Source organism: Haliotis rubra, unplaced genomic scaffold, assembly GCF_003918875.1.
Source record: "Haliotis rubra isolate DU_JTF1 unplaced genomic scaffold, ASM391887v1 Scf7, whole genome shotgun sequence".
Taxonomy (NCBI): domain Eukaryota; kingdom Metazoa; phylum Mollusca; class Gastropoda; order Lepetellida; family Haliotidae; genus Haliotis; species Haliotis rubra.
Window position 1 is genome coordinate 685652 of NW_025767412.1, and position 24443 is coordinate 710094.

The 24443-nt window shown below is 39.4% G+C and overlaps 2 protein-coding genes across 2 annotated transcripts in view; both read right to left on the reverse strand.

The window, feature by feature from the left end:
* Nucleotides 1-11956: 11956 nt before the first annotated feature.
* LOC124258649 (protein piccolo-like) lies at nucleotides 11957-24062 on the reverse strand. Its single transcript, XM_046692724.1, has 9 exons — nucleotides 23962-24062; nucleotides 21617-21801; nucleotides 20735-20916; nucleotides 20043-20139; nucleotides 19668-19769; nucleotides 19077-19092; nucleotides 17647-17735; nucleotides 12556-12615; nucleotides 11957-12100 (listed from the first exon to the last, which is right to left on the reverse strand). The coding sequence occupies exons 2-7, from the start codon at nucleotides 21732-21734 to the stop codon at nucleotides 17675-17677; spliced, it is 576 nt and encodes a 191-aa protein (XP_046548680.1). The 5' UTR covers nucleotides 21735-21801; nucleotides 23962-24062; the 3' UTR covers nucleotides 11957-12100; nucleotides 12556-12615; nucleotides 17647-17674.
* LOC124258637 (protein piccolo-like) overlaps nucleotides 23985-24443 on the reverse strand; it is a 78002-nt gene continuing 77543 nt past the window's right edge. Inside the window, 1 exon segment of the mRNA XM_046692708.1 lies at nucleotides 23985-24092. Coding sequence (XP_046548664.1) covers nucleotides 24083-24092 — 10 coding nt within the window. The 3' untranslated portion in view covers nucleotides 23985-24082.

The following is a 24443-nucleotide window of genomic DNA, read 5'->3' on the forward strand; positions in this document are numbered from 1 at the left end:
AGCAATCACACGCGACAGCAAAAAGGTTACTCGGTGTGTAAAATGTAAACATCGTGTGTTTTTGCAAAACATATATATAAAACATACAAACCTCTCGTTTGTTGAACTTGTTGAAGACACTCAAGAGCTCAAATGGTTTTGTTGGTCGTGAAGTCACCTCAAAGTGCAGTCGGCAATTGATACATGATGTTGAATTAAGGGGTTTTTATAGTTAAAACTGAAACCGGATGAAACTAGTTTGTGGTCAGTGGTCAAGTGAGTTCCGTAGGTGCTATGCGCTGATTGGTGCAAATTAATGGCGTGATGTCATGGTGTGATGCTATGATGTGTTTTCCACGGGGTGCACGGTCATTGACCCCTCAGTCAGCGTGAGTCACATGAGTGAGTTCGCTGTATGCTGATTGGTCCAAAATAATGGCGTTATGTCATGGTGTGATGCTATGATGTGTTTCTCACGGGGTGCGCGGTCATTGATCCCTCAGTCAGCGTGAGTCACACCGGAGTGAATTTAATAGTTGCTGATTGGTCCAAAATAATGGCGTGATGTGATGGTGTGATGCTGTGATGTGACGCCGGATCCCACGGTCATTGACACCCCTGTGAAATGAGGTCAGCCAGGTGTTCGATGATGACGTCATTTTAGGGCTATTTCAACCTGTATAAAACATGAAACATCTTGGGAATACTTCTGATGTAGAAAACGTATTGCGCTCTAAAGAGCTTCTAACGGTACCGTTTCCTCGTTAGAGCGATTTGGTCAAACTAAAGCGTACGTAAAAATCCCCAATTATGTAAGGTGGATAATCCGTATTGTAGCGCGTTGTTGATATTCGTCATGGTAAAATTATTTATGCATTGCATTTCAACTTCCAGCACTGTCTGGTCCAGACTTCATAATTTACAGAATAACTTGACAATTGCTGAGTGCGTTGTTAAGCAAAGAAATAAATACAAATCCATTATAGTTTTGAAATGTCATTTCAAATCATAGTATGTGGACACTGACGTCACCAACAGCTTCTAGCTATCGCCATTCTTTGTCGTCCACTTACCTTGAGGGGCGGTGGGGTAGCCTAGTGGTTAAAGCGTTCACTAGTCACGCCGAAGACCCGGGCTCGATTCCCCGATACAATGTGTGAAGCCCATTTCTGTTGTCAAAGGCCGCGATATTGCTGGAATATTGCTAAAAGCGGCGTAAAACTAAACTCACTCACTCACTCACCCAGTTCCCTTTGTTTGTTAAGGACAGGAGACAAATGGTGATACTGGTGGGGTTACTGGGACTACCTTACTGTGTAGATGTCAAGGTAAACATCTACAGTCAATGGAGTTTGTAATCCTGGGTTATATTTACGATTTGTAATGTTTTAAATGAAATATCATTGTAGAATGTGTGTCTGTGCAGGGGTTCGAGGTCCGGCACTACGAGGCATGTAAATGGGTGAGCACGAGGACCATGTCTATGCGTCTTGAAGATGGAATAATTACTCTTCAAGTACATCAGTGGAGAAAACGACACAAGTAGGTTCATGGAACAATACATTCCATTCCTCGCCACTCGCCACTTTTCGTAACCGGTTCTCACTCACGTATGTTGTTCGTAATGTAGGGGTTCAGGGTTAGAACGGGTTCTCACTACGTATGTTGTTCGTAATGTGGGGGTTCTGGGTTAGAACGGGTTCTCACTACGTATGTTGTTCGTAATGTGGGGGTTCAGGGTTAGAACGGGTTCTCACTACGTATGTTGTTCGTAATGTGGGGTTCAGGGTTAGAACGGGTTCTCACTACGTATGTTGTTCGTAATGTGGGGTTTCAGGGTTAGAACGGGTTCTCACTACGTATGTTGTTGTTCGTAATGTGTTCGTAATGGGTTCAGGGTTAGAACGGGTTCTCACTACGTATGTTGTTCGTAATGTGGGGTTCTGGGTTAGAACGGGTTCTCACTACGTATGTTGTTCGTACATAATAATGGTTGGGTGTTCAGGGTTAGAACGGGTTCTCACTACGTATGTTGTTCGTAATGTGGGAGTTCAGGGTTAGAACGGGTTCTCACTACGTATGTTGTTCGTAATGTGGGGGTTCAGGGTTAGAACGGGTTCTCACTACGTATGTTGTTCGTAATGTGGGGTTCAGGGTTAGAACGGGTTCTCACTACGTATGTTGTTCGTAATGTGGGGTTCAGGGTTAGTTCAGGGTTAGAACGGGTTCTCACTACATATGTTGTTCGTAATGTGGGGTTCAGGGTTAGAACGGGTTCTCACTCATATTAGAACGTGGGTTCTCACTTCTCACTACATATGTTGTTCATAATGTGGGGTTCAGGGTTAGAACGGGTTCTCACTACGTATGTTGTTCGTAATGTGGGGGTTCAGGGTTAGAACGGGTTCTCACTACATATGTTGTTCGTAATGTGGGAGTTCAGGGTTAGAACGGGTTCTCACTACGTATGTTGTTCGTAATGTGGGTTCAGGGTTCAGGGTTAGAACAGGGTTCTCACTACGGTTCTCATGTTGTTCGTAATGTGGGAGTTCAGGGTTAGAACGGGTTCTCACTACGTATGTTGTTCGTAATGTGGGAGTTCAGGGTTAGAACGGGTTCTCACTACATATGTTGTTCGTAATGTGGGGTTCAGGGTTAGAACGGGTTCTCACTACATATGTTGTTCGTAATGTGGGGGTTCAGGGTTAGAACGGGTTCTCACTACGTATGTTGTTCGTAATGTGGGGTTCAGGGTTAGAACGGGTTCTCACTACGTATGTTGTTCGTAATGTGGGGTTCAGGGTTAGAACGGGTTCTCACTACGTTGTTCGTAATGTGTTGTTCGTAACTGGGAGTTCAGAAGTGTTGTGTAATGGGGGTTCAGGGTTAGAACGGGTTACGTATGTTGTTCGTAATGTAGGGGTTCTGGTTTAGAACAGGTTCTCAGCTACGTATGTTGGTCGTAAAACGGAGGTTTTGGTTTAGACGAGGTTCTCACCTACCACTGTTGGTCGTAAAGCGGGGGTTCTGGGTTAGACCAGCTTCTCAACTACAAGTGTTGTTCGTAATGCGGGGGTTCAGGGTGAGAACGGGTTCTCAACCAATGTTGGTCGTAATGTGGGGTTCAGTCAAGTTGTTTGTATGTTTGTTGTTTAATGCGGAACTCCTGTTATATGGCGGCGGTATGTAAATAACCGAGTGTGGACCAGACAATCCAGTGACTGACCTCACACTCATCGATGTACTCAGTTCGAATACCTTGGCCTTCATCAACCATGTCGGCGAGCCTGACCAACGATCCCGTTAGTTTCCTCTTACGATAAGCATTGGCTCCTGAAGACCAATTCTAAACCTCATGTTCACGTGTTTCGTGTTGCGACAGGTCTAAAGCTACCCCTACTAGTCGTAAGTGATGGTAAGGCTTATGAATCGGGTGGTTAAGCTCGTCGTGGTATCCTGACACTGTGGACCGTTGCTCTTTATATCAGTCACTGGCTTGACCACTCGACCCTGCAGAGTAAACCAATACAAGGTCCCGTCTATCCTTTGTGTAAGACAATAGCGCAATATATACAAATGGGGAGCACAGGCAATTTTGTCGTTCAGGCGCAGCAATTCGCTATCCAGAGTTGCGTCCCTTTAGTAGGGACAGGATCCGGCGATTATTGGGTCGCTATTCAAGTCATGGAGTTTTCATGGGAAATTATATCACTAAACGCGTTAGCGTTAGTTCCTATATTCGTTTCCTGAAGGCATCATGGTGTAAGTCATTTTAAGGTATGGGAATTAAAATTAGTGAATACATGTACTAATATATACCCCTTTATTCTGCGCAGGACGTTCGACGATTTTGCGAGTGACAATATTTGGGCAGCCAAAGGGAGAGAACTCGTTGAAGATGTAGAAAAAAACGACCTGAAAAACAAGTTTGTGAGTGAATACCATTTCACTGCTAGTTATGACGGGCCTTCTAAACTAAAGGGCCGTCGCAACGAGGTGTGGTTCAAGATTGAAGACTGAGTGCATCTGTACGAGCGTTAGAGTTCCTGTTGAAACCAGAACCACACTGACTATGACAGCCAATCAGTGAGAGACTGTGGGGTTTATAGACATATTGCTGTCATTGAAGAATGCACAACAGAGCATGTCAAAATAGCAAATGCAAACTGGTAAGTCAATATATTGAACAGAGTGTCGGTTGTATTAAGCTATAAACTGAGAGGACTGTCCGGGATGTGTTCTGCATATGTGTAACCGGTACGATCGGGTATGGTGCTGACAGACCAAGGGTCGTTATTGTACCTGGGATTCGAATCTAGTAGTGGTGGTCCGATTAATTGAAATAATCGAAGATTGGTCGCAGTGCCTAAACGACCAAGCAATCGATTGTGTTTTCTCATAATCGATTTTGGAAATTGGGACTTGTTTGCATCAACAATATTTTACACAAGGTTGGTTTTGTTTGTGTCATTAAATTTACATTTCATAAGCACTACAACCTCGTTCCAAGTCATGATTGAATTTATCTCAAAGAATCAAGGAAATATGTGTTCCTAACATAGTAATCATCCTTTAAATATGCGAAATTTGCCAATGGATTTTGTGCAATTTGCAAAAGACCCAATTGCAAATTACTACATGTTTTTTCTTTATTTTTGTGTGTGCATTAACAAAGATAACCGGAACATTTGATAAATGACGCAAACCAATTATTTTCGATGATTGATCGGTTGTAATGAACCAATCATCAATTATGAGATTTTGAACCAATTCCCAACACTAGAACCTAGGTAGTGGAAGCAAGTGAATGAAATTAGTCGACTTCTTGTTTAAATGACATATAAGAAGTTGAAGAGCTAGCATGGATGATTCGATGTGTATTGTTATAGAATAACAGTCATCTGTGTATATTTATTGGCGTGGTAGCTATTTTGCAGTTGTCCATTTTGTCCATCTCGTGTCCATTTTCATCGTGTGTCGTTGAAGAAATTCCATTTCTTGAAGAGGAAGATTGCGAAATGAACAATAAAATATGGCACGTTTTGTTTTGGTTTTTGTAACGTGAAGTAGTTTCATGAGAAAGTGTTCATGAGTCGCTGTAAAAAGTGCTGATACCAATTGTTCAGAAAATGTAAGTGTATCCACCCCCCGACACGTCATAAACACACGCAAAGGCATGTCAAATTGTATCTAGACACTGTACACACAACGTTTTGCTGGAATAATAATAATGTGTCTTGTCACATATTTGTCTTACACACAAAATAAACCAATTTGTGAATTTTTTTAACACAATTATACCACGTTGATGTATGAGTGAATTTGTAGGGAAGGATGGTTACGTGGAATATTACAAATCCACTTACCTATGTTTAAGCGGGGCTATGCAACACACTATCTTGTGTATTTTAGTCCAGGTCTAGACGTAGCTATAATGGAGACTTTCCTAATAACATTAGCTGAGACTTTGTCTGTAGGACATGACCGCTTGGGTGGCCTAATGGGTATTGTGTCTGCCCCGAGTAGGAGGCGGGTGGTTCCATTCCCGATCACGTCACACAAACCACGTCAAAAAGACCTATTTGTGACCCAGACTTGTGCAGCATGGTATCTCGGTGATCGACCATTATAAAACCAGTCACCATCTCAATTGTACGTCGCTACGTCTGCGCATTAACGACATTAAACTCCAGCCTCGCTATGACATGCCTCTAACATTTACTGTTATACTGAATGAACTCTGGATTATAAACACAATAGTTTGTAGAGGACTTGAAATTTGCTGGCACTGCCGTTTTCCCTGCGCCTATAGCCCCTTTGAATAAGACTGACTGACTGACTGAGTTTAGTTTTACGCCGCTTTTAGCAATATTCCAGCAATATGACGGCGGGGGACGACCAGAAATGGGCTTGGGTATGGAGGTTCACATTTATGCCCATGTGGGTGGTATCGAACCACTAGGGCCTTCGGCGTGACGAGCCAACGCTTTAACCACTACGCTACCCCACCGCCCCCTTTGAATAAGATAAAGTATTTGTTCTCATTTTACTCCAACGCTAACCGCAGGGAGTAGTCACAAAGTTCCCGAATCATATTCTTGCCCCTTTGGCCAGCCCCACCTCGAAAGCATAAGCCTTAAATGAATCAAGTTTAGAATTAAGTCAGGTTCATTTCACTGGGCACCTTTCCAATTTGAAAACAGTAGTTTGTTTCTATCAACATTATTTATTTTCAAAGGCTTAACGTTCGTGTACGGCTGGAAAACTTTTACATTTCACACGATATACAAAGCACAAAGATTCTATAATCAACTCAACATTTTATTATAAACTTTATCAAATCTCAGCAGTAACAGTGACGTCACAACGCGTGGAAACACAATATATGTGCAAATGATGCCACCTATATACACGACAATGTACAGAGAATGGTACAGCGCTGACATATATACACAGGACTATCAAACAATCAGTAACACACTAGGAACCAAGTAACAAGACACAACGCTATGTATTAGTAGACTGGCTACCCGTCAGTTAACACCGTCAGCGTCTCCCTCGTCTTACGGTCTCTCCACCGTTATACACTTCCGCGGCAAGGGTAAATGTTTTGGCTCAAATATAGAAGAAGTGACCGACAATGACGTCACCTACGTTGCTTTAAGAACAAGTGCAACACGGCTTCTGGTTGAATACATGCGTAATGGGTTCGACAATAACAGAACATAACGTAAGCGTTTTTAGGAGCAGGTCGGGATCCTGAGATGGCAAAGATGTTGATTATCATTGGATAATGTCAAAGCACGTGATTCTACGTCACGTCACGTCATGCACCAATCACAAAACGGGGGCTATAAATTCATTAGCGACAACAGTGCACACTGCTGACCTAGAACATTCAATATACATCAATATATACTACTGACTTTTGAAAGGGGTATGTTTTATATTTCCCGATTCCGCACACGTATTACGTCATTAAGTAATATATTACAGAAGACCTCGCTAATCCGGGTGATACCCAGGGTCCTTATTCTCGAAACTTTCGTAGCCCTAAGAATTCTTAACTTTGATCATAGCCAATGTGTTAAGAATGGGCTTACGAAGTTCGTAGGGCTACGAACGTTTCGAGAATAGCTAGCCAGCTTATCAACTGTTCGTGAAGAAATGTTCATATAAGCGTTCAGTCCTCGTCCGTAGGAGAGGGGTTCCGGATACACTAGGTTTTGCTGTAGTACTAGGTAGACATATTGGACAGTACAAGGAACGGTACTTCATTGAAACGTGTATTACACATGTTCAAGACAAGCACTATCGTAGTTTATATTTTCCGCGAAGCAGAAAGCAGGCAATATATTTGCGTCTAAGAATCACCCTTTCAGATGAGAATATATGAGGTTTGTTTGAACGATGTTTTTTGTTACAGCGATGATTAGTCTTGTGATGTACAGCATCAGATTTAGAACTTAGGTTTCTACTCGAGAACTGAAGAACTTGAAAAAAAATATTGTCCATTGATATGAAACTGCAAATATTGTCCTACATGTAGGTCTTTCCATACGCTTTCGTATCGCTATGACCTATTCTCCCAGACTTGAACACACCACGCACATTAAAGCTAGGCTTACAGTACTCGCAGCTGTAACATCACATGCAGCATGATATACAGTATATCAATACAGTATACAGTACATTACGATGTATACAATATATTACAATGCAGTACACAGTATTTCACATGCAGTATACAGTATTTCACATGTAAATCACATGCAGAATACATAATACCACATGCAGCATACAGCATATCTAATGAGGTTTAGAGTATATCACATGCAATATAGATTATATTACATGCAATAATCATTATATCACGTGTAGTATATCACATGCAGTATACAGTATATCACATGCAGTATACAGTATATCACATGTAGTACACATTATATCACGTAGTACACAGTATATCACATGTAGTACACAGTATATCACATGTAGTACACACATGTAGTACACAGTATATCACATGTAGTACACAGTATACCATGTAGTACAAACATGTAGTACATAGTATATCACATGTAGTACACACTATACCACATGTAGTACACAGTATATCACATGTAGTACACAGTATATCACATGTAGTACACAGTATATCACATGTAGTACACAGTATATCACATGTAGTACAAATATCACATGTAGTACACAGTATATCACATGTAGTACACAGTATATCACATGTAGTACACAGTATATCACATGTAGTACACACATGTAGTACACAGTATATCACATGTAGTACACTGTATATCACATGTAGTACACTGTATATCACATGTAGTACACTCTATCACATGTAGTACACTGTATATCACATGTAGTACACAGTATATCACATGTAGTACTATGTATATCACATGTAGTACACAGTATACCACATGTAGTCTACTATACAGGTTATCGGAAGTATTTCACGGAAACCGTCTATAGGCGACATATTACGGTGTATATCACATGTAGTACACAGTATACCACATGTGCGTCTGCTATGGTATGCTGTACAGTGAAGGATACATATTAAGTGTAGGGGCTCCAGGCATGTAAGGTACAGATAAGTATGTGATAGGTGCAACTGGGATACAACTGGGATATATGTGGAGACGACAACACTGTCTGTCCATGTAGCTATTTAACACTCCACGTGGTTGACGTGAGCGCGGCTTTCTCCCTAACGGGATATATAGGGCAAATAAATCACCTGTTTAACTGTTGTGGTTGTGATTGACTTGGAGTTGGTATTGGGGTTGTGAGGTTACGGTAGGAGTTTGTGCACGTGATTGAGGAAGTAATTACTAACCCTTATAGTCAATCATCTAACATCATCATGTGCAAAACATTACTATAATTGATAAAGCAAATGCTCAGTAGGAGGCAATATTTGCAATAAACGAAATAGATGACGAGTTAATAGCTAAAATAATTTAAAATAGTTATAATCTTTGAAACAAAACTAACGTGATACCAACTCTATCGTTGATACAACGACCAGATTAACTATGACTTATACCTAGAATGTCCTTGAATATCAACCTATAAATACCTTGGATCTCAGCTCGGAATAACAATGGATGTAGGATGATAACGGTTCCTCAAAGATTCATCTGTGAATAGTTTTGAAGCACCCCTGTGACGTACACTACCGTGCCAGTGAGGTAGTGAGTGAGTTGGGTTCAACGCCGCGTTGAATGCCAGTTAAATCAGATCAGCTTAATGCGAGTGAAAAAAAACCCAAACTGATGGAGGTCTCCGATTTACTACTTTGGGGAAATGGATGCAGGTGCTGAGAAACAAGGAACATTATCTCGTCGGAAATGCTGTGCAATACATCACGGAACAGGGTGAGTCGAGGGTGAGTTTTTGTCAGAGAACAATGCATATAAACGACCGGTAGCGTTGACTTAACAGCGTTCATTTATATTCAAATGTTTCGGCCTCAACAAGAAGACCGGTCATGTGGTTCCACGATGGACGTACACGTGACCGTTGGTCATACTGGTATGTATATTTTCCCACAATGTAGTCAAATATAGAAGTACTTCAGTCTTAACACAAAAAAAGCACAAAAATTAATGATGTTACGTTCAATGTTGCGCTGGTACTGAGTTTCACGTAAAGAGAATGTATGTCAATTAAACTGCATTTTGTCGCGTTATAACTGTGTATGAATTTAATTCCCGTATTATTTGCCGTTCCTTGTTTGAAATATTTCGAAAATACAAGGACTGAAATATTAGTCGGGAATAAGGGTTTCTGAAACAAACTAGTAACGTTACAGGAGCAAATAATGACAGAAGATTTCTGAGACTATTTTGAAATATACATGCATGAGGTGATGAAGAGAATATGCCACCAACTGCAACATGTATATCCGTCACGTAGGAGTTGTCAGTGAATCATGTTATTTCTGACTTAAAGTTTAAACAGAAACAAAGTACTGGCCACATTAACCATGGCCTTATGAAAGAATAGGATAGTCTTGATGTTCTCTTGAATACTTTGTTTCGGACAGCGCCTTCGGTCAATCGGAATGCATTGTCAGGAGTTATATCGCAGGAACGTGTATACGTTATCCAATTTAAAGTAGTGTCCAGTCATAAGAACCTGTAAACCGTTTCTGCTACTCTTCCAGAAAGAAATGCTTATAAAATCAGGATATTCTGAATTCCTAGGAATTTGATGAACTGAGTTCGGTTCAGACAACTTCACTCGTTTCAGTGAGGAGACAGGGCGTAAGGCCATAGTGACAAATAGATTGGAGTGCTCGTTCCGTATTACTCAATACAAACTAGCTTAGAGGGTAGATTGAATGTATATGTTTCAAATCAACTGATGATATGAAAAATACACAAAATGATAAGAATCCATTTAAAAAATAGCTGTCATGAAGTTGAAAGATAATTAATTCATAAAAATAACAATTTCATCAAAGCCATAAAGGTTGATAATATTATAATTAAATGAGAGTTTTAGTCCGAGAGAGAACTGGTCGAGTACGGGCAAACAAACTATTTTTTCACTTGTCCTTACTTTGTACACACCGAAGGATCAAAACTATTTGGGCCTAAATCAAAACATAACAAGGTAATTGAGTCAAAACATTTTCTTCCGATTTCATCGGGATAAAATATTTGTATCCAGACTTAAGTGTCAATATGCAACAAACAGCAAGGGAAGCTGTTTGACAAAGTGATAAATTTCTTAATAATAAACAATTATATTTATATTTACATTAAACAATTAAGTGATGTACAGGGTATATTAATATCACGTGATAACAAGATTATACATATACATAATCTACAGATGTGATTATAATAATCTCAATCGCCATTGCATTACATAGTGATGGTAATATACAGTTATTAACAATAACATATAGCGCATGCTGTGCGTAATATTCGTGACGTATTTACAACACTTCCTTTTTTGCCTATGTCAGTTTATAGTGCATAATATTATTATACAAACAAACAGCAACGCGGATAAAAACTCTTTTTCTGGGCCGCCATGCAGGTATCTTGGGCCCTGATAGAGCATACTCTCTTGCTTGACCTTGCTGTACATTAGAGTTACTTATACGAGTTGTGTTTTTGGTCAACATTTACAAACTGAAGGAGACTTTTGTATCACATTGTACACATGACGACCTTCAATGTGACCTTGAGGGTTAATGTCAGACTAACAAAGAAGACGTGCAGTCAATGACGCCATTCCAACCAACAAAACCCCAGTCTTTATGTGGTATATAATTGTTTCAATGTCAATATTTCGTTCGTCGATCAGAGGTTATTTTTTAAGTAGACATTGACTCCTATTTTTCGAAATAGCAGAAATCTATATCACAAAGCATGTTACGATTAAAAGATACAAGATTCGATTTAATATGACACGTCCTATAACTGTACACACCTATAAACACTGTCAGATGGGGATTTAAGCATCACTGTACACTATTTCAACACCACAATCTGTACATTCCATGGCAATGTGAAACATGCGGTTTAACAAGAAGCAACATAGATGGGAGTTATCTCCCCATGATACCGGAACTATAATGTAGAGTTATGACGTCACCTTTGAAAATGAATTAGACTGAGAAATAGTGAGTAAAAGTTGAACGTTCATCATGAAACATGATGGAAACGTAAAGATTCACTGAGATAACATCGTGGGTTATATGGAAATCACAATACGTTGAACATTCAACACTACTTAATCCTGAAACTACTCAAATCCATATAAAATGTTCCATTATGAGCAAAAAGGCTTTTTCTGAGTGTGACCTCAACCCTCGTCGACCTTGACCTCGGATTCTCGGGAAAAGCGCTGGGGATCAGGTGTCAACTCATCTCGAATCGGACACTGGTATGATGTTGAGGACTCAGAACCATGATACATTTTTTGTGACCTTCTGATGACCTTGACCTCAGGAACACTAATGAAGTCATACACCCATACACTGATAAATTTGGCACTTGCTGAAACTATGTCCATGATATTATTCTATCTAGTCCGCTTTCTAGTCGAATATCTACATCTAGCCCATAGATGGTACCTGCAATGGAAAAATCCAGGGTGCTGTGAGACACAAATGCGTTGTATTAGTAAACAGTCTACAATTCATGGGCCGACAACTTAAACTTAGGGTGATTCGGCCAAAGGTACTTGGCTGCAACAGACACTGTAACCAAAGTGAGTAAAACTCTGAAAGTGGGTTCAAATGCGAGGTTTCACTGTCATAGAGAGAGTATTATTAATCCTGTCAATGAACAAGTAGGTGGTGGCACTAGTAATTGTTTCTTTAACATATTTTAAGGAGGAAAAAATCTGAAAAACATGTTGCCGACATGTATATATCCATATCTATATTTCATAAGAAACCTGTAGCCGACTTGTACAATCTCTACTCCTGTAGAAAAATGTACCCGGCCTGTACATACCTAAACCTCCATGGAAAACTAACTACCTATCTATCAACCAGTGAGAAGAATGTACCCGACTTGTACCTACCTATACACCCATGAGAAACAAGCTATCCGTTCACTCTGCTGCTAGACGTCTAGTAAATATCTGAAATAAGAAAATAAGGATACTTCATAGTGAGCAACATTATCACACAAGTATTAAACACATGAAGATCTCTATGCCAGTTGCCCTGCGTGTCGTGTACCATGGTACCTGTGAGGTACCAATGCCACAGATACCTCCTACTAATATTCCCGTCATTACCATAATAATTAAGAAAATATGATTTTTAATTGCTTATCTGAATAATCATCATTGCTATCTGTAACAATTTTTTAACATACACAACATGTTATTATGAGGTGAGCAGCAGGGTACGGGGAAGCTATCCTGGATCAATATATTTGTGTCCTGTACATCTTTAGCTTGCCGTTTAATACCACATTCGGCAATATTCCAGCTATATGGCGGCGATCTGTAAATAACTGACAAGACAATACAGTGATTGAGATAATCGATCTACGCATCTGGGACACAATGAGATGTCATACATCAACCAAGGAGCCTCTGAGGCGACTCACTGAACGTACTTTCTACCCACACACTGAGTATAACAAAAAAAATGCTTAATAAGTATCCTTACTAAATGTTAAAGATTTACTATATAATTACTTGCTCATGCTTATAGATTATTTGACATTTCGCAAAATAAAGTAAAATATGAAAGCTGGCAGAGGTGGGCCTTCGTGTGCCATTGTTTTGCTGACCACCACTGAGAGACAAGGTATGATGAACCTTACACCAGTCGTCAATACTTCACAGGTTTGTATACGCCACACCCCTCAACCACACGCCAATGTTTACAGCCTCTTACAATGTTTAACCAACCAATCTAGGCGCGACCTGGTAACAGTGAAAGGGAAACAAGTGTTTCTGACCAATGAGCGCTCAGGTTACATCGGCTATTTCTCGTGCAAAGACTGCCAAGACCTGACATCTACGCTTCACACTGCTTAATTGCCAGGCAGCGGTTGGGATGCTCAAAAATAAAGGACGGAGAGTGGTTTATTTGACTTCCATGATTGGTACACAAAGTTATTTTCTGACTCCTTTTTTTAAAGTTGACTCAAAACCAACACGAGTCACTGTCACACTGCACTGTTTCCCTTTGGCTTCACCAGTGGTGGAGGAACATAGCAGATACAAACCTGAGAAGTACTGGCGATTGCTTATAGCTAGTTTGAATATTTCAATAAACCAAATGATTGGCACCGACGTTTCTTTCCAAGCTATTTATCTTAGAATATGCAACAATAGGAAAGAAATATGATTTGAATATATAAGGTAAAATTTACATAACACACTACATCAGATAGTTTTCATTAGACATATTTAAAAAGTTTTCTAAACAAGCAGCATTGTGAAAACGAATTGTTTTTCCACAGAATGTTTTATAAACTGTGGTATTATACACTACTGATATAACAAACCTTAAATGTAATGTGTGGCAATAACTTTGACACGTGACTGATCATTCGTGCTCTCTCGTGTCACTCCGGATGACAAGCCGAATAGTTACGGAATGAGGCGACTGGCGACGAATGACTTCTTTAAATGCCATGTATAAGTTGGTAATATAGACACGGGAGATAACTCTATGGATACGCTTATGCATCGATCGCTTGACAACTCTTTGGTGTTCAAATCGAAATTTCGCAGTCATTGACATAACAATGTAGAATTATCTATAGAATTATCTCCCTTGGTGAAGAAGGATCTGAAAATCTCTTTCACATGGTACCAGCCCACCTCATCCACGATACATATGGCATGCTATATTGCTGTGTATATTGATAGCGTGAAGGATACACACGATGCAAGGATGAGAGTATAAACATGAGAACATGCCGAAGTACGACTAATATACTCATGCCAATAATGGTTGTCACACCCTTCAATTTTTAATTGGAGAGGGGGTGAGGGGGGTGGGAGGGGGGTTGACAGCCATTATTGGCATGAGTATACATGCTATAGGGCAAAGATATATTCAGTATGTGTCATAATACACCATCCATTGTTTGTATACATTCACAGAGACTCCATACATCCTATATGAAGAACAAATGATTATTGTGACAGGGTTGACGTAGCCAATGTACATAAGGGATGTAGCGATACACGCACCACAATGCGTATCTCAAAAGTAAAGGACACCATACTTGTCATAAAAAAGCGTTGTATGGAAACCTAGAAGGGTCATTGTCAGACAGCCGCTCCTCCTGAATGGAGTGGTCTCCCTTTGCTAAGGTTGTCAGTTTGCATTTGGCTTTTTCTCACGATATAGTCGGAATCGAACAATGGTGTTCACTTTTAGCAGAGATTTCTTGGAAGGGTTTTGCGGCCTTGTATTTTCTTGCTTTTATGGGCGACAATGATCCCCCGTCACTATATGGCTGGAATTATGCCGATGTGACGTAAAACCCAACTCAACTCTAGCCCCGACAATGATCCTTTTGGAATATCATTTAAGAATGTTTGTTTCATAACATATAACATATACTTAAATTGTCTATTGAAGAAAAACATTAAGTCGAATAACTTTTGTAGTGACTCTGGACATAAAATATCTAAAACAATTTCATGTTCCCTATTTTGCTCAGTGTATTATTGTTTTATTTTGTATATATGGTTGCATGTGTTATTATAGTAACATCTCCAAGCTTGAACGATGCAGTGAATCGTTACAGCCGCAGTAACCTCGTTAACTCGAACTCGACACATTCTCCAAGAGTAACGACGATATAACACGGTCCGTGTAGAAAGGTCAGTGGGGTTGGCTGCTTTGAACAATTTTTTCAGTTGACACTATTACATCGTGTCTGTTTGATGTGGGGGGAAAACCCGAAGTAAAGCAGGCCCTATAGGATTACCACTTTGTTGAAACAAAGCATACTGATGACAAACCGAAAAACAAAATTAGATAAAAAATGGGATTCGAACCTACGACCATATCGACAATAAAGTCTCTACTATGGATATTTCGATGTCTTTTCGATGGCACCTACGAAAATGAATTATTTCTGTCCGAATGTAACATGTTCAATGGCTAGGTAGTAAACGGTCTATCTAACAGATGAAAGTGCTGAGAAAGGAAAACACATTTCTTTATATTATTTAGGGGGGTTGTTTCCGTAAGTGTGAGCAGAGAGCGAATTAAACAGTTAAATAGAGCTGCATGTCTGAATAATGGACGCGCTGTTTATCAAGACGCGGAATCAATGCCGGAGCGTATGCAATCACGCACAAACAGGCACTAATCAGATTCTCCAAATAAATAATATATCCCCTAAAAACTACGTTTCCTGGAAACCGAGAGGTTTGAAAGCGTTAGAGATTAAAGAAGATTCCCGGAGTCTTCACAACAAATCATTTTAATAATACATTTCTCCTCACAACTGACGCTAACTGAGATATCAGTTTCCCCGTTGAGAGTAAACTACGTCCATGATAAATGAGGGGCGATATTTAATTTTACTATCACTCTGTTATTAATTTTATTATTACTCTATTATTAGGTTTACTATAACCCTATCATGAACTTTACTATTGCTCTATTACTAATTTTACTATTACTCTGTTATTAATTTTACTATTACCCTGTTATTAATTATACTGTTACTCTGTTATTAATTTTACTTATACTGTGTTATTCATTTTACTCTGTTATTAATTTTACTATTACTCTGTTATTAATGTTACTATTAAACTGCTACTCCGAAATCTATGCCGCTGTATATTTTGAATCGTTATATTTAAATTGAAAAGTTGATTCTTTCATTATAATTCCCTACACATCGTAGAGATTTTAGAACGTTATAGCCAGATATGTTCACAAAGAAACATGGTAATTTAATTTGCTATCATATAGAACCAGGCCATATCAAGAAGATCGTACACAGGGATGCAATTATTATCAAACGGAATGAACATGTTCTTTCTTAAGCTGGCTATAATGTTCTGGCCTAATGTGTTAACGGAAGACCCAGATGAATAGTTTAACCAATTTGAAACAGTTCCCTTTTGGTGATGCATTGTGGAAGCAATAACGAACAACTTTAAGACCTGGCAAAAGAAAGTCCACACTCATGTTTGATGGTGACCAAACTGAACAAGAAGATTAAAAATTAGAAAAAACCCAAACCAACCAAAACAAGAAGCCCGCATGTATTGCATACCTGCATCATTGTTGTGTTGTTGACGGTAAGTTTCACCGTTCCGGCGACTGTTTTCATAACGTTTATAATTATTTGGCCTAATAAAATGTTGAGGTATAGACTGTCTTGTACATGGTATGACTGGTTCATGGGCCCGATGAAACAAAATTATGTGAAAAAGAAAATTTATTTGTTTTCCTCTTTTGCTTCCCACCGACTGTTACCTGATACAGGTAATGACAAAACTTCAAAGCGGCACAATAAAGGAAACCTTTACCTACCGTTACCCAAGACATGTATTTTAAGTTAACATTCTCTTAAATGACCATTATTAAAAACCAAAAAACAATTGCCGCTTCGGTTAAGAAACACTTATATAATCATACTCCTGACACCACAGTACGTTTGTGTGTCCAATGTTTTCAATATGACATCAACGGTACTCTTGATTAGTTGGAGTGGTATTCTAGAAGTTGCTGGTATGGAGATGACAAGACTTTATGGATGACCAACTTCTTTATTTTCCCAATAGCAACGTTTCGGTATAGATTCTTATACCATATGCTTGAAAACGGCATAAGAAGCTATACCGAAACGTTGCTATTGTGAAAATAAAGAGAAGTTTTGTCATCTCCACGTTACTTTATCTTATGGTGTAATAGGTCAAGTTTAACATTAGAAACCAACATGCGATCTCTTTCGATATTAAATGATATACTTGATATCATGAGTACATAGATACACTTGACAATACATTCATACTTCAGGGGTGTACACAGAAACAAATAACTGTTGATACACATATGACGAGGCACGTTATAACAGTGCTATATGTCAGTGTGAAGCGTACAGAGAAACAGTCATTCTAGATCTAGGAGTCATTCCTCACAAAGCAAAGCCATGCTAAGGAATGCCTTCTTACCAACAACTCAAGTTTCACAAGTATTTATTTAGTCAATCTTAGCGGGTATACTTTCAATTTCCACGTATACAGGGCTTGTTGATTCCTCGCTGCAACACGTGCGAAGACTGAATTAAATACAAATTTATTAAAAAAACAAAATTATTCTAGGAAATCCTAAACCCTAAAATTTTCTAAAGTGATGGTCACATTTAAGTTTCTAAATCGATCCTGTTGACTGAGTTATAAGATGAGGAATGAGTGATGTTGACATTTAAAAAAAATCTACGTCATAGCTATATTCCACATATATACCGCAAATAATGAATATGACACATTGAGGATAAATTACCAAGGATATAAAGACGAAGGGACCGGTCATTTTATGGAATCATTTATGAGAGCTATTCCCTCTACCAAAGTAATAAATGACTGGTCCCTTACGAAGCTAGCTTATGGTGGCATTGCGTGGATGTGTGATGAGGCAAACTTCAATGGCAAGATATATCAAATGTTTTACAACACTTCAGATTACAGTCACACAAAATATGTTTCCACCACTTGATCACTACTATATACGATTACCGTCACCAGTACTGACTGGTAACCATATTGTATAAACACTGTCACGTGACTATCACAGATCGTGATGTACCTTTAGTAAGTGGTTCTGGACAATGGTTTTCTCCAAATCAGAGAGCATATGTGATTGATTATAAGCTTCGGGTCGAGCACAACACGGAATACAATGTAGAATGCAATTATTATGCTGTAGTGTCGCCGTTTGTTTATACAGAGAGCTTCTTGAGTATGGGCCAGCCCAGTATTTGTTTGCTCATTTTGTTTGTTTGTTTTGAGACAGTACTCTGCGTTATTACAGCTGTGACAACCTTCTCTAAAGATCGACCTTGAATCAGACAATCCAGGGTCGTTCTGTTTCTGTTTCAACCATGTCAGCCTCGCCGACAGATTACCAGTACTTAGATATCTCATCCGACAAGCTTTGGTTGCTGAAGACCATTTCGAACACGGACCTTCACGTTTTTGACTATGCTCTCGGTCTCTGAACAACAGGCCGAGAAGTTGTATTTTAAAAAATTGTGAAAGCCGGACACATCTGCGTAGCGACAATAATATGCTCCATACTGATGTGCAAAATACGAATTGTGATATTGTGAATTGTGTCATACGAATTCCGATATTGTGAATTGTGATTGAGTTAACGGAAGAAAATGTTGAATAACTTGAAACCCCTGAGTGTGGCACTTCAAACATTGGAATGGAAACATACGCTGTGCATCAGACTCTGTAGTGCTATCAAACGATGATCAGTGTCTTTGTAGGAGGCTAAAATAGCATGCCATAATCTGATTTACTTCTCGTGTGTTTCTTACCCTCACTGTTTGCTAAAATATTTGTTGATGATATGAACATGATTGATGAACACTTACCACCTATGTGGAACACCTGAAAATATATAAAGTAATGCAATTTAGTCAGAACATTGGAAGTGGAATGTTGATGATAAACTCCAGGCAGCAAATGGGTATTTGCTGGAAGCGTCTCACAAATCTTCCTAGACAATCACTATATGTATACAGGAGCACTAAGAAAACGTATATTCCTTTTTTGTAACATTTGGTAAAATGGTCGCAAACGTCCAGTTAAGTCGTTCTCGGAATTAGGTATAAAAATAAAATACAACGTGTCTGTGAACGGGTTCGTATCTCGTTCGAAGTGTTTGGAGATAGACTTGAACACAGAACCATTTCTTTTCTGATTTCGAGTTAAAGCTGAAGGATCAACTTAAAGTTTTCATAGCCTGCGAATTATCGAAAAAATGTCTTTCGCTACGATATATCACTATATTCTCTCACCATGAACAGCTGGAAGACTGTTGGGGCTATAAACAGTATTAAACACCCACTAAGACACAAGCACGTGTTTCTGCACGCAACCCTCCATTTTCAACATTTACAACCCACCATTTCTTCTTGGCGCATGCGTAGATAGATACAATAAATGAAGTTTCTTACGTTTACCATTTGAGCGGTTGTTCGGAGATTTCGAGTCACGTGACCGTCGTTTAGGAACCGGAGATGACGTAGCGGAAGCAGCCTTGCGATGATGTCTTGGAGACGGCGCTGTAGACAAAGCATAAGATGCCTTGGAATAATGTTTGTTCACATTAGGTTATCAGGGCGGACATGCGCACAAGTGTGCTCTTTGTAGCTTGATCCATATAAACAGATAATAGATTGTTGTGTAACAAGTATGTAGACAGAGCAGGCTGGTTCGCATGTAAACACAACATTCGGTATAGACGCATATACATTACTTTTGTTCCAGTGTTGCAGAGGAGACTATAAATTTCAATTCATCTTACAAACGAGTCATTCTAACCTATGATCTCTCACCTTGACATTCTTGTGGGTCATCGTTAAGTGTCCCTAGGGATCTTCTTCTGGGCCCCATCTGCGAGTCGGACCCATGGTGATCCCCAGACCCGTGTTTCTGCAACAACACAAACAAACGTATCTATAGGTTGGACAGAACATGACCTTCTCGACTAACTCAAGGCGTCGTCACCAACCAGTTCATGTGATTTTCACCAGTTTGTGGCCTTTTGCCCCCAATGGATTGTTTCGATGAAAAATTCAGACCGGTTATTCTCTTGGATAGACGTCATACATCACATTGTGCATTTACATCCATATCAGAACCGGTACGTTTGATAGCAGTCCACAAAACCTAGGCATGGTCACTAAGCACTGTCACCATCAAGTCGGGTACGTTACAGGAAGAGTCAATCCCTGGGGATTTCTGTAAGAGTATAGGCCACCTATGGTGGTCTCCAGGGACGGTGGAATGTATAGGGGGTTCATGTTCGTATCCCATTAGAGTTTTAAATAACATCAGGACCGGGTGATAAGTTTCTGTCACTTGGTCTATTCATGTTATCGTATTTCATTTGCGTAGATCGAATCGCTACGTAACAATCACTGGATTGTCAGGTCCAGACTAGGTTACTTACAGACCGTTGTCAAATAGCTGGAATAATGCTGAGGGTCAAACAAACAAACAAACAAACAAACAGAAACTGTCATACCTTTGAGCGTCCGTTGCTTCTTTTGCTGGGTTTTGACAGTTCTTGTGGCGGTTCCTGTGGTTCTATGGCATCAATGGCATGGTAGGGAGGCGGGACGCTCGACTTTGGCAGTTCAAAACTGGCACAAGGTACGTGGTCTCTTAGAGGGTACCAGTGTGGTTTGTTGTCAAGGAAACCCTCCTCTGTACAACAAAAGACAATAGTTTAACCTTTTACTTCATGTTGAACGCTGTTGCAGAATATATCACACAATATGTGCTCGGAAAGGATATCGCACGAACCTCCTCGAATTATGCAAGAATAATTTCTTCTTTAAATTAACAAAAAGCAAACAATAATTGTCTTTGCTTTCAATTTTTTTACTGATGTCTGTAACATGGCCATAATCACCTTGCACAGTGTCCTTAATAAATGTTAATACATACATAGACCTAAGTAGAAATGCTGAATAATTGTAGCGGTCAGATTTTTCACATACGTATTTTATATATAGTTTTGGGTGGTCTAACATGTGGAGGGGGCATGCGTGGCCCAGCACAACCAACATGTCTTATTCGCTGAACAGAGTTACGTCCCATTGGCACGCCAGGAACCTATGATTTCAGATTGGACGCGAGTATGTTTCTAGGTTTGACAGCACTGGGTGTTTTCTCCCAAGTAGCAACCTCTGCGACCTGCTTCACTTCGGGTTCACTCCAACATTTAATTGAAACCTCAGAGATATATGAAAAGAAATAGTCGTACTTGTGAAACGTTCAAAATCCAAAGAACAGTCAAATAACGCCTCTATTCTTTCTCAAACAGCCAACAACAGTTCGGGTACAGTTATTACGACAGCCAACACGTCAGATACTGTTGTCATCAACACCAAACAACACTGACCTGATAGCTCCAGGATAAGCTCCCCCAGGAAATCATTGGTCTTGAACCTGTCGTAGTCCCACAGTGTGATCTCCAGCACCTTGTTCTGCAGCTCTCCCCGGGCCACGTTCTGGAACATCAGCGTCTGGTGCCACTCCGGGTTCAACGTCCGCGAGATGTGACGGGTACGACGCTTGTTCTCTTGGCTGTAACATGGAAAAGGCTTCAACTGACAGAGTGCGATGTACCATGCGTTTGTCTCAATATACCGCGGACTGTAGGGCCATAACTTCAGTTATTTCTCGTTATAAGGCTAGTAACCATAAATAACATGGCTGTGTCGGAAGAGATATCTTCACAAATCAATAATGCTACGTCTTGTTATGCTACCTTCCTTTATAATTATTACTTCCTACGATTTGCAGTATGTTATGCTTCCAACTATTGGGACGTGTTATGCTCCCAATTATTGAGGCGCCTTATGCGTCCAACAACAGAGACCTATAATAACACATCACTTCTTATAATCTTTTGGGGCGACGTATGCTTCCACTACAATAACTTGTTATGCCTCTGCCACTGTGACGCTTACAGTTTCTTCTACTAACACGTGTCATGCTCCCTCCACTAACACGTGTCATGCTCCCTCCATTCACACGTGTCATGCTCCCTCCACTAAACGTGTCATGCTTCCTCCACTAACACGTGTCATGCTCCCTCCACTAACTTGTACTGCTGTTTTTTCCGAGACGTGTAATTGTGTAATCCTACCCAGGAGTTTCCCAACATTACTGAACCAATAGATATGTAGTTTCCCAACATTACTGAACCAATAGATATGTAGTTTCCCAACATTACTGAACCAATAGATATGTAGTTTCCCAACATTACTGAACCAATAGATATGTAGTTTCCCAACATTACTGAACCAATAGATATGTAGTTTCCCAACATTACTGAACCAATAGTAGTTTCCCAACATTGAACCAATAGTTCCCAACATTACTGAACCAATAGATATGTAGTTTCCCAACATTACTGAACCAATAGATATGTAGTTTCCCAACATTACTGAACCAATAGATATGTAGTTTCCCAACATTACTGAACCAATAGATATGTAGTTTCCCAACATTACTGATACCAATAGATATGTAGTTTCCCAACATTACTGAACCAATAGATATGTAGTTTCCCAACATTACTGAACCAATAGATATGTAGTTTCCCAACATTACTGAACCAATAGATATGTAGTTTCCCAACATTACTGTACCAATAGATATGTAGTTTCCCAACATTACTGCATGTAGTTTCCAACATTACTGTACCAATAGATATGTAGTTTCCCATTAACATTATGTAGTTTCTGAACCAATAGATATGTAGTTTCCCAACATTACTGAACCAATAGATATGTAGTTTCCCAACATTACTGAACCAATAGATATGTAACATTACTGAACCAATAGATATGTAGTTTCCAACATTACTGAACCAATAGATATGTAGTTTCCCAACATTACTGAACCAATAGATATGTAGTTTCCCAACATTACTGTAGATATGTAGTTTCCCAACATTACTGAACCAATAGATATGTAGTTTCCCAACATTACTGTACCAATAGATATGTAGTTTCCCAACATTACTGAACCAATAGATATGTAGTTTCCCAACATTACTGAACCAATAGATATGTAGTTTCCAACATTACTGTACCAATAGATATGTAGTTTCCCAACATTACTGAACCAATAGATATGTAGTTTCCCAACATTACTGAACCAATTACTGAACCAATAGATATGTAGTTTCCCAACATTACTGTACCAATAGATATGTAGTTTCCCAACATTACTGAACCAATAGATATGTAGTTTCCCAACATTACTGTACCAAACCGAATGATAACAATATTACATATATACACTTTCAAATGTCTTCCAGAAATTGACAATTTCCCCAATGCAAAACAAATAGGAATACACTGTTTTGATTAACACGGTAGCTAAGACCGATAGCAGGTTTGGCCAAGCAGATGATTGATGAGTGAAAGGTTCCTTCTATCATTGAGGTGAACACTGACGCTGACATAGAAATGCTTCAAAATCGATAACATCCACCATATATCCTGAAAGAAAGTATACTTGACTTTGATAGCTCATGTTGTTCTGATGACAATACATGGACAGTTATGTTCTTTCTGTTGGTATTGCCTCTACAAATGTGCTACTGGGATGGCCACAGAATGGACATATATATCGCCATCAAGGTACAAGATCACCAAACGTTATTGATTTTTAGACCGCCACACAGCCGAAGCTGCAGCTAAAGCCACGAGGAGACGGAACTGGAGATCTTACCCGCGACCAGGAAGTAGGTAGACTTTGACGAATGGATCTGATAGGCCATTGATGTCACGTGGTCTTAGATTGCGGGACTGGATGACGTGCACGTTGAGCGTGTTGTCGAAGTCATCTTGACTTATTTGGAGCTGTGAAAACAATCGTCTTAATTAGACTTCAGAATAACTCTTAAAAACTTGTTAAAAGGGAAAATGAAATTCACACTTTGTAAATGTTAAATTGTGATGAAAAGGTCGGATATATGTTTTCACACATTTGACAAAATGTCACTTAAAGATTTCACAGGTTCACTTCGCCACCTAAAATAAAGTTAATTTACCATCTGGATTGTATTGGAAATATTTGTTTCCAAATAAAGAACAGTCATGAAACGTGAACAGTCAATTATTACAAACACCTGGATGTTTAACACCGCGCTCAGCAATTTTCCAGCTATATGGTGGTAATCAAGTCTGGACCAGACAATCCAGTGCTTGGCA

What these genes read in the sequence shown, in the direction of transcription:
- LOC124258649 (XM_046692724.1), bottom strand. Translation starts at nt 21,734, where the DNA reads ATGTTCCAGAACGTGGCCCGGGGAGAGCTGCAGAACAAGGTGCTGGAG. An exon ending in GCTTATCCTGGAGCTATCAG is followed by an intron (nt 20,917 to 21,616) that starts GTCAGTGTTGTT and finishes TTTGTTGTACAG; the next exon opens with AGGAGGGTTTCCTTGACAAC. An exon ending in TGACCCACAAGAATGTCAAG is followed by an intron (nt 19,770 to 20,042) that starts GTGAGAGATCAT and finishes CTTTGTCTACAG; the next exon opens with CGCCGTCTCCAAGACATCAT.